We start from the raw sequence: 16,078 nt of genomic DNA, 5'->3' as shown, positions 1-16,078 counted from the left end.
GCTCCAGGTATTCTTAGCCAGAAGCTTTGGGGCTGATTGTGCCTTTGGAGCTGATTGTGCCTTTGGACCAACAGCCAACTTCCAACATTTAACTATTGCTGAATTTGTATGTGTTAAAAGTTCAAGTGTAGTAGTCATCCTGTTGAACTGGTGACTGGTCTAATTCACATAAATCCAAAGAAGCCCTCAAAAGTAAAATAATGAATTTCTGTCTTTAAAATGTCAGGGGTTGGGGAGGATAAATAAGAAATACTGGAAATACTTTCCTATCCCTTGGTTACTTAGTGGCTCTTTCCTTTTCATCCATATTAGTTAACTTCTAATCAGGAAAGGCACAAAAAAAGCATCAGGCTTCTGATCTCAGGTCTGCAGGTGCTCCTGAGCATCTAGCTAGGAGCCTGGGCTATTGCTTTTCCCTTGTGTCCCCACAGCTTGTGCTGGGCCCCAGTGGTGTACTGCAAGGGATCCGCCCAGGGAAGTGCTATGTGGATATGTCAACGGTGGATGCGGACACAGTCACTGAACTGGCCCAGGTAGCTGGCTCTGGACCACCTTTCAATGGGAGCCCAAGGCCCAGGCTAACCACACATGTGTATACAGTTTGGTTACACTACAGACAAAGCCAGAGAGAGAAGAGGAGACACCAGTAGCCTTAGGACTAGTCTGTCTTCACACTCCACCTTCAAAGCCACAGCTAGTCTGAACAGCTGTGGGAGGCCTCCTGCAGGCTGGGTGGGCACTGGGTTCTGTGGCAGCCAGCCTTTCAATGAGAAGCAACCCAGACATCAGCATGGCCCTTTTGGTTTAAGCAACTACCAGTTTTGGTGTCCCTCCCTCCCCATCGTCTGGGTCCAAGTAAGGGAACAGTGACTTTGGACCCATGTGTATTCTGAGCTGGTTGAAGTCAGGGACAGGCAGTGACCAAAGGGGAGGTATGCTTAGCCAATAACTGGAATAATCACATTTGCTCCTTGGTCTTTGTCAAAATTCCAGAATAAATGGGAGTCTACACACAGACCTTAACTTTTCTCTTATTAATACCTTAGTATACACGTGGAGGATGTGCTAATTGACTCTACACAGCCATAGTCCTTGGTGCAGGTGTCAGCTTTAGGACCTCAGCACAGAAGGCCACAGGGCCCCACCACTGTAGTTATGGCTGGTATGATGAGAAGCCATGGCCCCCAAGGACTTTTTGCTCCCTACCTGAAAGTGCTATGAGAGGCAAGCCCTCCAGAAGCTGTGACTTTCTATTGCAGGTGATTGTGTCCAGGGGGGGACGCTTTCTGGAGGCCCCAGTCTCAGGGAATCAGCAGCTGTCTAACGACGGGATGTTGGTGATCTTAGCAGCCGGAGACAGGGGCCTGTATGAGGACTGTAGCAGCTGCTTCCAAGCTATGGGGAAGACTTCCTTCTTTCTAGGTAACATGCCTGCCACCTGTTAGGGCACGTCAGGCCTGGAGACTGGGGGGACCACACACTGGTGACAGCATCTGTCCCACATGGCCTCCCTGCCAGGTGCCCTGGGGGAAGGTTTCCTCTGACATGCCTGGAAGGAAGGACCCAATTCTGTCCGGGGCAGGTGAAAGGGGCTCCCCGGGGTACAGGGCTGAGGGTGGGCAGAGAGGCCTACTTGACTGGTTCTTGAGATGTGACCTTGCCTCTTTGCCCTGAGTAGGTGAAGTTGGCAATGCAGCCAAGATGATGCTGATTGTAAACATGGTCCAAGGAAGCTTCATGGCCACCATTGCAGAGGGCCTGACCCTGGCCCAGGTCACAGGCCAGTCACAGCAGACACTCTTAGACATCCTCAATCAGGGACAGTTGGCCAGCATCTTCCTGGACCAGAAGTGCCAAAGTAAGTCACCTTTCACCTCTCTTTTCACATTTTACTGTTTATTAGAGCTGGGGAACTGGGCCAGGCAAGTATCCCACAACAGTTTCTTTTCCTGGGTTCACGGGATGTGAAAGGTATTCCCTCCAGTTAATCCGTTGCCCCAGTCAGAGGAAGCCAGAGACACCATAGATGGAATTTGGAGCACAGGCTGGTTGCTCTGTCTCGGGTGTCCAGGGGACCAGCAGCCTGTCTGCACCCTTTGGAGATGCTGGTGTTGTGCCCTGATGGAGCTGGTTTTCTGTAGCGTCCTTGGATGTCTTCCAATAAGTAATTCTCCCTCCTCAGATATCCTACAAGGGAATTTCAAGCCTGATTTTTACCTGAAGTACATCCAGAAGGATCTTCGCCTGGCCATTGCCCTGGGCGATGCCGTCAACCACCCAACGCCAATGGCAGCTGCAGCCAATGAGGTAAGAAGGGTGGGGGGGGCCCAAGTCTTAGGACCCTTTGTTTCCTTTTCTCTTGTATTATTTCTGTTCCTTTACTTATTTAGCTTTTGTTTGCTCACTTTTGATTTTTCACATTCTATTCTCACCACATTGGGCTGGGGAAGGAAGAACTCAGAGATGTATAGAATTGTTTTGTTCTGTTGTTTTTCAGACAGAATCATAGTCCACTTTCTAATTGTCTTTAAATTCAAAATCTGGATCTTCTTTGGTCTTTTTTCTTATCCTGTTTTTTTGTTTGGTTGGTTGGTTGGTTTTGAGACAGGGTCTTATAGTCTAAGCTGACCTGAACTCGCTATGGCCCTGTCTGGCCTCGAATTTATGCCAGTCCTCCTGCCTCCACCTTCAGGGGCTAGGGTTACAGGCATGCACCACCTCACCCTGCTTTTTTCTAATGCCTTGTAGAATCTTAGATTATTGATTTTATACTTTTTTCTTTATGACTTGAGCATTAAAGATATAAATTTCCTTCTGTGCCATGCTAATTTCCCTTGTGATTTCTTCTTTGATCTGTGGATTATTTAAAAATTTGCCCAGCCAGGCATTGTGGTACACCTGTAATCCCAGCTATCCAGAAGGCTGAGACAGGAGGATCACTTGATCCGAGGAGTGCAAGGCCAGCCTAGGCAACATCATAAGATCTTGGCTCTTAAAAAAAAAAAAAAATGTATATATATATATATATATATATATATATATATATATACATTTTTTTTTTTGTCCAATATTTGGGTTTTTCCTAAATTTCTTCTTTTTTTTTCTCCTAGATTTCTAATGGTTATTGGTTTATTGGTTTCTAATTTCTGCCTCAGGGTTAGAGAATATGCCCATATGATTTTTTTTTTAACTTTATTTAGACTTGTTTTATGACCCAGAAAATAGTCTGTCTTGATGGATATGTTGAAATGACTGTGAGTTCTGTGGGTTGTATTTTCTGCAGCTGTCTGACAAGGCAGTTAACAGTGTCTTTCACAGCATTTTCCCATAGCTATGTAAAGACCTTTTTTGTTTTTTGCAGTACTGGGGATCAAACTCGGGATCTTGTGCTTGCGAGGCAGGCGAGGTGCCACTGAGCTAAATCCCCGGCCCTATAAAGACCTTTTTGATCTAGCTCTTTAAATTGTTGAGAGGCAGCTTTTATAATCTCAAACTATAATTGTGGGATTCTGTTTTTCCACTTTAATTCTGTCCTTTTTTTTTTTTTTTTTTTAACGTTGGGAGAAATAGTATTTTATTTTCTTGTATATCCTTTTATTGATACATTTTAGGTGTACAACACAATGACATTCATCATTGGAGATATACACCTTTACATACTCTCTTAGTTATTTTTTCCCCCTTCCCCTGCCCTCCCTTCAACCCCTCCATCCCTCCCTATTTACAAAGACTTTGTTTCCTTTTTTCATTTTCTCATATTAATTCCATTCCCTTCTTTCCTTTCCCCTACCCCTCCCACTTCCCCTTCCCCTTTGCCCCTTTTCTTCCTATTTCATATTATCCATTATACCTTTTAGTCCTTATTTACATTTTCAGTTTATCACACTAGAGAAACTATTTGGTATTTACACATGTATGTCCTGTTTATTTCACTTAAGAGTATCGCCTCAATGTGCATCCATTTAGCAATAAATGTCTCTAATTTCTCATTTTTTATGGCTGAGTAGTACTCCATTTTATTTAAAAACCACATTTTCTTGATCAGTTCTCCAGTTGGTGGGCATTTGGGCTGTTTCCAAGTTTTAGCTATTACAGACTGTGCTGCTATGAACATGGGTGCACGTATATCACTGTGGTATGATTCTTTTAATTCTTTGGGGAAGATCCCCAGCAGGGGAATAGCTGGGTCAAATGGGACTTCCAGTCCTAGTTCTTCTCCATACTGATTTCCACAGTGGTTGCACCAGTCTGCACTCCCACCAACAATGGAGAAGGGTTCCTTTCTCCCCAAACCCCGGCCAGCATTTGTTATTGGTTGATTTCATGATAGCAGCCATTCTTTCTGGAGTGAGGTGGAATCTCAGCATTGTTTTCATTTGCATCTCTCAAATGACCAGTGATGTTGAACATTTTTTTATATGTTTTATTTGCCATGTCTACTTCTTTGTGTGAGAAATGTCTGTTTATTTCAGATGCCCATTTTTGGATTGGGTCTTTAAATTTGGGAAGTCTGATTTTTTTAAGTTCTTTATAGATTCGAGATAGACCTTTGTCTGAGGGACTGCTGGTGAAAATTTTTTTGGTGAAAATTTTTCCCACATTGTGGGTTGCCTCTTCACACTGCTGGTAGTTTCTCTTGCTGTGCAGAAGCTTTTTAGTAAGAAGAGATCCCATTTGTTGATTGTTTGTGCTAGTTCATGAGCAACTGAGGTTTTGTTCACAAAGTCTTTTCCTACCCCAATGTCTTCAAGAGTTCTACCTAACTTCTGTTCCAGCCGGTTCAGCGTTTCTGTTTTAATATTTATATCTTTAATCCATTTTGATTTTAGTTTAGTGCATGGTGAGAGATACAGGTCTAGTTTTAGTCTTTGGCAAGTTGAAACCCAATTTCTCCAGCACCATTTATTAAAGAGTCTGTCTCTCCTCCAGTGAGGGTGTTTGCCTTCTTTGTCAAAGATGAGGTGGCTGAGTGTGTCTGGAGTTGTTTGTGCATCTTCTGATCTGTTCCACTGGTTCTCAGGTCTGTTTCTTTGCCAGTACCATGCTGTTTTTATCACAGTGGCTTTGTAGTATGGTTTCAAGTTGGGGGTTGTAATAACCCCTGCCCATTTTTGCTTAATATCTCTGAAACTCTTGATGTTAGGCTCTTAGCTTTGTATGATTGCTATATCTTCCTGGTACACTTGACTTTTTTCTCCCCCCCCCCCTCCATCCTAAGAATTGAACCCAGAGCCTTTGCACAGAGCTATATCCCCTGCCCTTTTTATTTTGAAAGAGGATCTCTCTTAAGTTGCTTGAATTTAAAGCTGGGCTTGAACTTGTGATCCTTCTGCCTCAGCCTCCCAAAATGCTAAGATTACAGGTGTGTGCCACCACAACTGGCTACATTTTAATTGGAGTGTTTAGTCATTAGCATCTTTCCAGTTGATGTATTTATTAAACATGCACTTTTCAAAATAGGTTTGTTTTGGTTTCTTGCTTTGTTTTGGTTTTTGGTTTTGGCTTTGTTTTTTTCAGGTGGAGTCTCACTGTGTTTTCCAAGCTAGCATCAGATTCCTGGGCTCAAGCAGTCCTCTATCTTCAGCCTTCTGAGTAGCTGGAACTGTAGGCACATGCCACCATTTCTGGCTTGGAAACAATTTTTTAGGATAGTAGTTTAGCTCATCCTTACAGAAGCTTAACCTTTAGAGAAAATAACTGAGCAATATTTGTCTTTACTATACAGTTACAATAAAAACAACAAAAAGCACATATATGAAACATGGAATCATTTATATTAGACACTGTAATTTTCAGGTACTGTCAGCTGGTACTTTTTTTTTTCTTTTTTTGCAATACTGGGGATTGAACCCCAGGATGTTCTACCACTGAGCTATGTCCCCAACCCTTTTATTTTGAGGCAGGGTCTAAGTTGCCCACACTAGCCTCAAGCTTCCAATTCTCCTGCCTCAGCCTCCTGAGTAGCTAGAATTACTGGTGTATACCACCTGGGCCAGCAGCTGATACATATTTTGATTATGTTAAAAAATAGAGGTCTCAGGAGGCTTGTTGCAGCAAAGAAAAAGTAAGAAATATGGTACAGTTCTTGAACCTTGGACCTACCTTGAGTAGTGGAGAATCTATAGCATGTGTGTTGTAGCAGGCTGTTTGTATCATTGAAATCTCTAAAAGGTTCACCATCACTCGTTTATAATCTTTCATTCCTAAATTCTGTGTTTCCTGTCCCTTCTTTGTTTTTCTTGTTTTGGTTTGGTTTGGTTTTTTGAGACAGTTTCTCTATGTAGTTCAGGCTGGCCTTGAACTCACGGTGTAACCCAGGCTGGCCTCAAACTCACTGGGATCCTCCTGCTTCAGCCTCCCTGGTGCTGGGATTACAGGGTTGTGCCATCATGCCTGGCTCCTCCTGTCCCTTCTTGTCTGAACATTTCAGAGTACTTATTTTATGGCTTTTTCAGATTGCAGTACTATTTCAAGTCCTTCCTATATATCCAATATGTAAATTGACTCTTGGCCTTGAAGTTCCTCATGTATTTTATAACTTTATGGGAGCTCCTCTTTAACTGTAGTTACTTTGGAAGGATTCCATGTATGGCTTGGGCTGGGAAAACTCTTTTGAAATGGTTTCTGACTTGCTTCCAACCTGACTCAGCTAGATTCATTGGCTTGGAAGTAGTTTTTGGTTGATTTCAAAATGGAGTCAGTGAATAGTGTGAACTTAGGGTCTGCATTGGTCAAAGGTCAGGATCTTAATAACTAGTCCTTGAACATTTAGTGTCCATACTGAGATGTATTTAGACCTGAAAACTACCTTTTTTTGTTTGTGAGGTAGGGTACTGGGAAATTAAACCTAGAACGTTAAACATGCTAGGCAACGACTCTAGCACTGAGTTATATTCCCAGGCCTTTTTTTTTTTTGAGATAAGATTGGGCTCAAGGCCTTGAATTTGATCTCCTGCCTCAGCCTTTCAAGTAGCTGGTATTACAAGCATTCACCACCCTTCCTCTTTCTTTCCTTCTTCAGGTTATTTGGATTTTTTTAGAATTTCATTTTCATTTATCTGTTGGCTATTTCTTTGCATTACCTTTTGGAGATTTTTCTGTTTTGATTTTGGTTTTCTGGGGTTGAGGGAGGTTCTGCTGGTTTGGTTTGGTTTGGTTTGGGTTGGGTTTTTAATTTTTTTTTTTTTTTTTTTTTTTTGGTACTGGGGATTGAACTCGGGTCCTTGCGCTTGCACAGCAGACATCGAAACCACTGAGCTAAATCCCCGGCCTGGGTTTTAAATTTTTAAGACAGGATCTCACTGTATACTTCAGGCTGGCCTTGAACTCACTATGTGGCCCATGCTGCCCTTGACTTTGCAATGATCCTCCTGTCTCAGCCCCTGGAATGTTGGGATCATAGGCATGTGCCACATCCCTAGCTGAATTACCTTTTAGTGGTTACTCTTAAGGATTGCAGTATGCATCCTTAATTTCACTAGCACCTCTGGGATGGCTGCTGATTGCCTACCTTTCTAAGCTCTAGGGATCCATTGGGGATGGCAGGCACAGCAGTGCAGAGGATGATGTGGGACATCCTTGAAGGGTTGGTTGTCTGTATCAAGGGACATTACCATAATTACTGATGACACTGAGCATTTCCTATCCTTTAGTAAATTTAATCTTCACCATAGCTCTGTGAAGGTCAATACAGTACCTTCTGCAGATCAGTGGCTGAGGCCAGTGTCAGGCCAAGAGTCATACTTGGCAGCCTTGGCTCCAGGACCTGCCTGCTTAGCTGTCTAGAACTGCCTACAGGAATCAAGGCCAAGCGTTCAACGCAGCTTTGTGACCAACCCCTTTGTCTTTTTCTTTTTTTTTTTTTTCCTAGGTATACAAAAGAGCCAAGGCACTGGACCAGTCTGACAATGATATGTCCGCCGTGTACCGAGCCTACATACACTAAGCCGTCAACACCCTGCCCCACTCCTCTGATCCTCCCTCTGCCCCCTCTTCCCAATGTGGGGTTGGGGTCCTGGGACTTAACTCTGGACCAGTCTGCCTGTCTCCATTTCCTTTTATACAGACTTGAGACTCGCCATTAGCACAGCACACAGCAGTACCCCTCCCTGACACCTGGGAGGGAGGGGTGTCACAGGGTTGGCTTGTGAGGAAGCTCTTGAGCTGGGCACTGCCCTGGACTAGGTGGTTACACACACACACACAAACACTCACTCACACACACACACACACACACTCACCCCAGGATAGAAGCTGCACAGAAACTGCTGCTGCCTGGCTTTTTTTCTTCCAAGCTTGTCTTATCAAACCCCTTCCAGTTGAGGAACTAGAATCAGCAGAGGTTGACATTGTGTCCACGTCCCTACCTGGACCCCTGCAGGGAGAGGCTCAGGGCCAGGATGAACCAGCACCGACTCCCAGCAGCGGCTCCTGTGGGCCCTCCAGCCTCAGCTGAGGAGGATTTTCAAGTCTAAGCTACCAATGTGCAGCCACCTCTTGTAAAGGCCTTTGTAAACTGAGAAGAGACTGCCACCATCCCACACAGGTGGACTTGGCTCTGCAGCAAGAGCAGTGAGCAGCCAGCCTGCAGATGAGCACGGCCACCCAGCTCCCCTGCTACTGCTCAGCACCCACTGGCACTGCAAGCCTGACCTGGGTCGGAGGTCCTTGCTTCCCTGCAGTGGGAGCTTGTTGCTCAACAGGCTGTTTTAGTGTTTGGATTTGCATTCCAGCCCTTGGGAAGGGTACCCTCAGGACCCTGAGCAGTGAAGAGTGAGGGCAGCTCCTTCCTGTTTCCGTTATGCCACAGTCTTCACCTGGCTCTGGAGAGCCATTGAGCTGGCCACACTGGCCCAGCTTGCCCTGCACAGATCCTCTGCATGTCCCATCTCTTCACTATTCTCTCCCACTTTTCCTCCCATGGAGACAGTATTTCTGTCTGTCTGTCCTATCTTTGGTGCAAACCCAGCCTGACCAATGATGAGCATGTCTTAGGCTCAGTTCTTGATAGGGAATGAGTGTCTGTTCCAGCCAGCATCATGCTCTTCAGCACTGCCCAGGTCGGGGTTTGTCAGGTGGGAGAGACCTGGGCCTAACCTATCAACCTGAACTAACTGGTCCCTCAGAGGTGGAGCTGGGACATCCTTGAGGCCCTAGCATTTCTCCTTGGATTAGAGGACCAGAAGGGGCTTAAAATGTCACATGAGAACAAGAAGGAGTTACCCCCAAGGGATGTCAGCTTTTTCTCCCTCTCATGGGCTGGGTTTTGCAAAGTCACAATTTACAGGTGAGCATTTACAGCGGAATACTTAACTATGTAAGGTGGCCACACTGGTGTGGGGCAGGGGAGATGTCCTCTGGTATGGCAGACTTGTTCACTGGGATTTCGAACTCACTTGAACACAGCCTGTCCTAGTCTTGGTGGACACTGAGGGTGGGGGTGGGGAAGGCGCTGTAATGAAACCGGTTAGTCATTGTTGTCTTAATATTGTTGACGATTCTGTAAAGTTTCTTTTTATGAGTATTTGTTTAAGCTATTTCACCTTTGTTTTTTGAAATCCTTCCCTTTTAAGGAGAAAATGTGACACTTGTGAAAAAGCTTGTAAGAAAGCCCCTTTTTTCCTTTAAGCCTTTAAATGGCAAATCTAGGTGATTAAGGTTGTGAATTTTTATTTTTGCTTTATTTTTAATGAACATTTGTCTTTCAGAATAGGATTGTGTGATAATGTTTAAATGGCAAAAACAAAACATGATTTTGTGCAATTAACAAAGCTACTGCAAGAAAAATAAAACATTTCTTGGTAATACAGTTGTGCTGCGAGGTCCCGCAACGTTTGGGTCCTCGACCCGCAGGCCATCAGCATCCAGGTCTCGCCTTCCCAGGGAAGCAGGGGCGAGACCAACGGGCCGTGTAGCCAGGCGAGCCAATGGGGAGACTAAGCAGGAACGGGCCGCTCCGTGGGCCAATCAATGGGCGTACAGGGACCTGGGGGGTCCTTCAGTGCGAGCCAGGAAGGAGACAGGTGCCGGCGGTATCTACGCAGCCTGCATCTCCGGATCCCGCCGGTCTTCTGAGCTGCCGGCCAATTGCTGTCTCGGAGACGGCCTAGGGGTGGGGCCGGCACCCGCTCCACCAATCGGCGCCGAGAGCAGGGGTCGGCGTCGCGTACAGTCGGGAAGAAGGGGACAGCCCTGGGCGGCAGCTGAGATGATGGCGACCGCGATGGCAGCAACGGGAGCGGAGCGGGCGGTACTGGTGAGCGGGCAGTGCTGATGAGCGGGCGGGCGGTGGGCGACGGGTGACGACGGGCGGTGACCGCCGCACTGCTCCGCAGGAGGAGGAATTCCGCTGGCTGCTGCACTCCGAGGTGCATGCCGTGCTGAAGCAGCTGCAGGACATCCTCAAGGTAACGCGCACGGCTGCCCCCGGACCTTTGCACTCGCTGTGCCCCCGCCTACCCTCCTTCCCACTGGGGCCCTGCTACTAGTAACGCCGCACCTGTTTCCTGGGCACCCTCATAGTGCTAGGCGCAACGGTGCAGACAAGGCCCCCGCCTCGGGGAACAAAATCTAATCACGGCCTCAACGAAGCCGCACCCAGCTAGCACCAGCAGATATGCGAGTGCAGTGAGTTCCTGGAACCGGCAAGAGCCCCTAAAGCAAGCCCTACAGCTCCAGCAAGGAAGGCTTGCTTTGAAGCAGTGACATCTACTTTGAGAGCTAAGGATTCCTCCTCTCCCCCCCAGTGAAATCTCATCCAAGCTACTCAGCCTCTCTGGGCCTCTCTTTCATCAATTACAAAAATAGGTAACAGCGCTGCTGTGATGATAAATAAACCAATGCCTGCTGTGGTCCAAACTGTGCTCCCCACACCCTAGGACCTCAGCTCAGCTAGGAGGCCACTCTGTCCTGCTTTCCCTGTGGGAGACAGTAGGTGCTCAATGTGGAATGACCAGATCTGAGCTCACTTGGGCCCTGGGGACAAGGCTGGGGCCACCCCACACCAGCTGAGCCCAGGGTCAGGCCAACCCACCTGTGCTCTCCCAGCTGACCCAGGTCAGCTCCTTCTGGAAGGAGCTCTGGCTCAACTCAAGTGGACTTGACTCAGTGGACTTTACTCGCTGCCCTGTCTCCCACAGGAGGCTTCTCTGCGCTTCACTCTGCCAGGTTCTGGCACTGAGAGTCCTGCCAAGCAGGAGAACTTCATCCTGGGCAGCTGTGGGTAAGCTGGGCAGAAATCCAAAGGAGGGGCTCCATGGTGGGGATTGCTTGGGGACAAGAGGCATGGCTGCAGCGCTGCCCTGCAGGGAGGTGGGTGTGCAGTGCATCCTGGACCAGCCAGCCGTAAGCCAGCAGTGGGAAGAGCAGCCAATGGCGGGAAGAGGGGCCAGCGGCAGGTCCCGTCTGACCCTCACATGTTGTAGCACAGACCAGGTGAAGGGCGTGCTGACTCTGCAGGGAGATGCCCTCAGCCAGGCGGTGAGTCCCCCAAACCCTCATCTTCCCATCCTGCCAGTGGGAATGCCCTGGGCGCTTCCTGCTTAGCTCCACCATCAGTCAGCTTCATTACTCTGATCAGTATCCTTGATCTCTCTGACAGCAACCCCTGGACTTCCTTGTGGGATTGGGGTGTGGGTTTAGTGAGAAGTGCAGGAAAGCAGTTGCTTTGCACTCAGCTCAGCCTGGCTCCTGGACACAGTGAAGCATGGACATTGGGAGGATCCATCTGGCCCCAGATCAGCGTTGAATCAGCCAACATCTGAGTACCAGTCTGCGCCCAACCCTGTGCCAGGCACCAAGGCGTGGGGGAAGGTCCCTGTCCTTCATGGCTTCTGCCCATTGGCCACCATCCTGTGATAGCTACCTTCCCCCACCGCCCTTCCCCTTTCTCCATCTCTTTTCCCTTTTGCCTCCTTGTGGCTCCTCTCAGGCCTGAGTTCCTGTTTTCTGACCTCCCCATTTGCCACCACCACCACCCCCAGCTGAGACCTCAGGAGCCTCTCACCCTGTGGAGTGCCAGGGGCCTCACCCCTCAGGGGTTCAGGAGCTTAGTGTAGCCAAAAGCATGAAGATGTCCCCCTGCCCCACTTATCCCACTCTCCCCATCAGGATGTGAACCTGAAGATGCCCAGGAACAACCAGCTGCTACACTTGGCCTTCCGAGAGGATAAGCAGTGGAAGCTGCAACAGGTAACTGCAGACTCAGGAGGGGCAGGCAGGGGCAGGCCCAGCTGGCTCCTCTGGGGCTGGCCTGGAAGATTTGTAGCCACAGATGGCCTGAAAGTGAGTTTCCTAGCAGCAAAGCTGGGCCCCACAGCCTTCTTTGTGTGGGGAGCTGGGAACCTGTTCCTTCCTGTGGGCTCTTTGGCTCTGCTGGGACAGCTGATACTCCCCCTGCACAAGCCACTCCCCTGCCTGAGCCTCCAGGCACTTCCTGTGGCTCTGGAACCAATCCCGGGATTTCTGCTAGCCCCCACCAGTTCCTCTGGCTCTCGTGGGTCTCAGCTCAGGAGTTACCTCCCTAGGGCCCCCTCTGTGTTCCCGCCCCACTATGTTGGTTTTCTCCTGGGTGGTCTTGCAGACTTGTCTGTGTCTGTCCTCTAGAACGTAAGTTCCTCGAGGGCAGAGAGCAGGGCTGCCTCAGCCCCTGGAGGGTGTGGGCCTGGCTTCTGGAGCACGGGAAGAGCAGCTTCAGGGTGGAATGGGCAGGTCAGGCTCCAGCCCTCCCACCCAGGGTCAGGCCCAGTGTGGCTCTGCCCTGGAGCTGTGCCCTAGAGCCATGCTGAGGCCTACAGAGGACCCACCCTAATAACTCCTGCGTGGATGCTGTTTTCAGATCCAAGATGCCAGAAACCATGTCAGCCAAGCCATTTACCTCCTTGCCCACCGAGATGAGAGCTACCAGTTCAAGACAGGTGCTGAAGTCCTCAAGGTGAGCTGCCCAAACCCAGCCTGGGCCCCTGGAGACCTCTGGCCCTGTACTTGTGTTTCTGCTCCCTCATGCCCAGGCTTAGCATTAGGCTGGCTCTTTCTCCTCCGTGTTCACATGTCCCCCTGTAGCATAGTGGCTCACAACCTGGGATCAGTCCCTGGCCCCCAGCTGTGAACTGTGCAACCTGAAGTCATCTGCTTAGTCACCCTGTGCCTGTATTTCTTCACCTGTAAAATGGAGACAAGCTGTAGCAGCTGTTAACCATGGTAATGAGGTAAAGTGGCTTCCCACAAGCACCCAGCTACTGCTATAGTAGTCATCACAGTGCTAGCTGTGAAAGTAATTTAACAAGTGAAGTTGGGTGTGGTGGTGCATGCCTGTAATCCCAACACTGGGAGGTTGAGACAGGAGGATTGCAAGTTGGAACACGTTCTGGGCAGTTTAACAATTTAGTAAGGCCTTGTCCTGAAATTTAAAAAAAAAAAAAGCCTGAGTTGCAGCTCAGTGTGAAGACCTTGGGTTCAATCTCCAGTACAGTACTGAAAAAAAAAAAATTGGGCCAGGGATTTAGCTCAGTGGTGTCGCCACCTGCCTCACAAGTGCAAGGTCCTGAGTTCGATCCCCGGTACCAAAAAAAAAGGAAAAAAAAAATTAAAGTGAGGCCACACGGCATGTAGGAGAGATGACTTGGATACCTAGGATTTGTGCCTCAGCTCTGCCCTTGATTTGCTGTGTCCTGGCTGGCTCACCTTTGGCAGTAGCTGCATGACCTCCGGGAGGCAGTGGAAGCTGGGCCTGAGGAGTAGGCTAAGGCTTTGCCCCATGGCCCAGAGAAGAGGGAGGCCTCCAGATGACTGCCCTGCCTACTGCGACTGGGCTTACCCTTTGGAGCCTCAGTTTCCTTACTGCAAAAACTGAAGGCCTCAATTCCCCCATCCCACCACCTCTTCCAGGATGCTGTCCCTAGCCTGTTGGACCCAAGCCATATTTGGGGCCCTTCTAAGCCTTCACGGCCAACTGCAAAGCCTGTCCTCTGGGGCTTATCTCCCAGAATCCTCATCCCCATGGGGCCAGCGCCAGGGTCTCCACCACAACCTCCTGAATGGTGGTCACCCGTGCTGGTGCTGTGGGGTTCAGGCATGAGAACTGTGACACCCCAGCGGGAGTAGGGGCCAGGGAAGGTGAGGACCAGGCCTGATCCTGCATAGCAACTGTAACTCCACCTCCCCAGCTCATGGATGCTGTGATGTTGCAGCTGACCAGAGCCCGAAACCGGCTCACCACCCCAGCCACTCTCACCCTGCCCGAGATCGCAGCCAGCGGCCTCACGGTCAGTGCCTCAGCCAACTCCTTCTTGCTATAGGAGGCCCCCCATAGAGGGGCCCGGCTTGCCCCTGGGAGGGAAATGAGTGCCAACCTCTCGATTGCTGCTGGTCAATCTGCATCTGTGCGTTTCTTGGTGGGGTTCTGGGCCCCTGTCCCCTCTCTACCAGATGTCTTTTTTTTTTTTTTGGTACTGGGGATTGAACTCGGGACCTTCCACATTTGAAGCAGGCAGCAGAACCACTGAGCTAAATCCCCGGCCCTCTACCAGATAGCTTAACGCTGCCCTGGGCCAGGATCCCAAACCAGCAGCACAGGAAGATCCCAGGGCACCTGGGGAAAGTCTGGAAACCTCAGTTGGTGGGAGGAGCATCTAGGGTAGGCATTGGGATCCCCATTTGGTGATTCTACAGAAACTGGGCCCCCAGGGGTACAGCCTGCGGTAAGCAGGACCTCACCCGGCTCCCCACTTCCTTCCCACCAGCGGATGTTTGCTCCTACCCTGCCCTCCGACTTACTGGTCAACGTCTACATCAACCTCAACAAGCTCTGCCTTACAGTGTACCAGCTACACGCCCTGCAGCCCAACTCCACCAAGGTGAGTGGACCCCTACCCTGCCCCACCCCGTGCCCACCCCAAAGGCTCTGAAAGCCTGACCAGGTTCTGTGCCTCTGCCCAGAACTTCCGCCCAGCTGGAGGCGCAGTGCTGCACAGCCCAGGGGCCATGTTGTAAGTTCACAGGGGGGTCCTGGCACACCTCCCCCCACCCTGTGGCACCTGGCGTTGGGCCCAGGCCCACCCAAGGGACCTGTCCCTCATCCCCCAGCGAGTGGGGCTCACAGCGCCTGGAAGTGAGTCATGTCCACAAGGTGGAGTGTGTGATCCCCTGGCTCAATGATGCCCTGGTCTACTTCACTGTCTCCCTGCAGCTCTGCCAGCAGCTCAAGGACAAGGTGTGTTGGGAATGCTGTGGGGGAACAGGGTCTCAGCCCCCAGATGGCAGAACTCTTGAGGCCCTTCATTCCAGGGCGGGGGCTCTTGTCAAACCTCCTAGCTGGCCCCAGTCGTAAAGCCCGGTATATCCGTGCACCAGGCAGCTAGGCCACGGTGCCACTTGGAGCCCTGCTCTCCCCAGCACTGACCTGGACCTCACCCGGGGCCTTGGAGGGGCTGAACACATCCCCAGCATTCTGCTGACCATCCCCTCCCTTCGCAGATCTCCGTGTTCTCCAGCTACTGGAGCTACAGACCTTTCTGAGCAGCGTCCCCCAGGAGCCTGTCCCCTGGGAGGGTGGCTCCTGCCCACAGAATGCCTTTCCCCACCTACACAGTCCTCAGAGTGTTATTTATCTCCCTCACCCACCCTGCCCCATTCGCTTGCATTGCTGTGGTCAGACCCAGGAGTATTAATTAGGAGGAAGGACACTCACTGGTTTCGTGTTTGGTTGAGGTTTTGTGTCAGGAAGGTGGAGCCAAGGGGTGGCCACACTCCCAGCCCTGCCCTCCAAGGCAGCATGGGAACCTTTGGACTGCTGGTGGCCAAGCCAGGCCTTTTCCTCCTCTCCAGCTGCCCCCGGGTGGTGGGGGCCACTCAGCTCCTGCTGAGGGAGGTTGTGGGTGGGGCCCTGAGCTGTGAGTTGGGAGGGAAGGAAAAGGGGCAGTGTGCTGAGCTGCCCTGTGAATGAGCTGAAAAGCTGGGATGTTTGTTCTGAAGCCTCAACACACAGCCTGTAAAAAATAAAGATCATCAGACTTTGCCTGGAATCCTTGTCTGTCTGTCTGTCTGTGGGGACCAGACTAGGTCTCCCTGCTTTTCAGTGGCC

At 49.8% G+C, this 16,078-nt stretch overlaps 2 protein-coding genes across 11 annotated transcripts in view; both read left to right on the top strand.

Moving 5' to 3' along the window:
- Window positions 1–9,808, top strand: part of Glyr1 (glyoxylate reductase 1 homolog) — a 36,701-nt gene extending 26,893 nt beyond the window's left edge. For all 5 annotated transcript variants that reach the window (XM_087202933.1, XM_087202932.1, XM_087202930.1 and 2 more), the window contains 5 exons: window positions 432–533; window positions 1,260–1,422; window positions 1,679–1,858; window positions 2,183–2,307; window positions 7,871–9,808. In XM_087202933.1, coding sequence (XP_087059059.1) covers window positions 432–533; window positions 1,260–1,422; window positions 1,679–1,858; window positions 2,183–2,307; window positions 7,871–7,945 — 645 coding nt within the window. In that variant the 3' untranslated portion in view covers window positions 7,946–9,808. The remainder of the gene's footprint in view (window positions 1–431; window positions 534–1,259; window positions 1,423–1,678; window positions 1,859–2,182; window positions 2,308–7,870) is intronic.
- Window positions 9,795–16,019, top strand: Rogdi (rogdi atypical leucine zipper). Of its 6 annotated transcripts, none has more exons than XM_021244331.2 (11): window positions 9,795–10,255; window positions 10,335–10,406; window positions 11,139–11,221; window positions 11,307–11,478; window positions 12,109–12,189; window positions 12,836–12,931; window positions 14,163–14,261; window positions 14,739–14,852; window positions 14,935–14,984; window positions 15,082–15,208; window positions 15,349–15,581. In XM_021244331.2, the coding sequence occupies exons 1-11, from the start codon at window positions 10,208–10,210 to the stop codon at window positions 15,394–15,396; spliced, it is 990 nt and encodes a 329-aa protein (XP_021099990.1). In that variant the 5' UTR covers window positions 9,795–10,207; the 3' UTR covers window positions 15,397–15,581. The 6 variants fall into 6 exon arrangements, with proteins under 6 accessions (XP_021099990.1, XP_021099993.1, XP_021099992.1 ...); XM_021244333.2 differs by having other exon boundaries at window positions 10,063–10,255; window positions 15,391–16,019; XM_021244332.2 differs by having other exon boundaries at window positions 10,068–10,255; window positions 15,472–16,019.
- Window positions 16,020–16,078: the final 59 nt, after the last annotated feature.

The sequence above is a fragment of the Heterocephalus glaber genome, unplaced genomic scaffold, assembly GCF_053883595.1.
Source record: "Heterocephalus glaber isolate CG9 unplaced genomic scaffold, H.glaber_assembly_v1.0 deba00001781, whole genome shotgun sequence".
Lineage (NCBI taxonomy): Eukaryota > Metazoa > Chordata > Mammalia > Rodentia > Bathyergidae > Heterocephalus > Heterocephalus glaber.
This window is presented reverse-complemented; position numbering and strand designations above follow the sequence as displayed.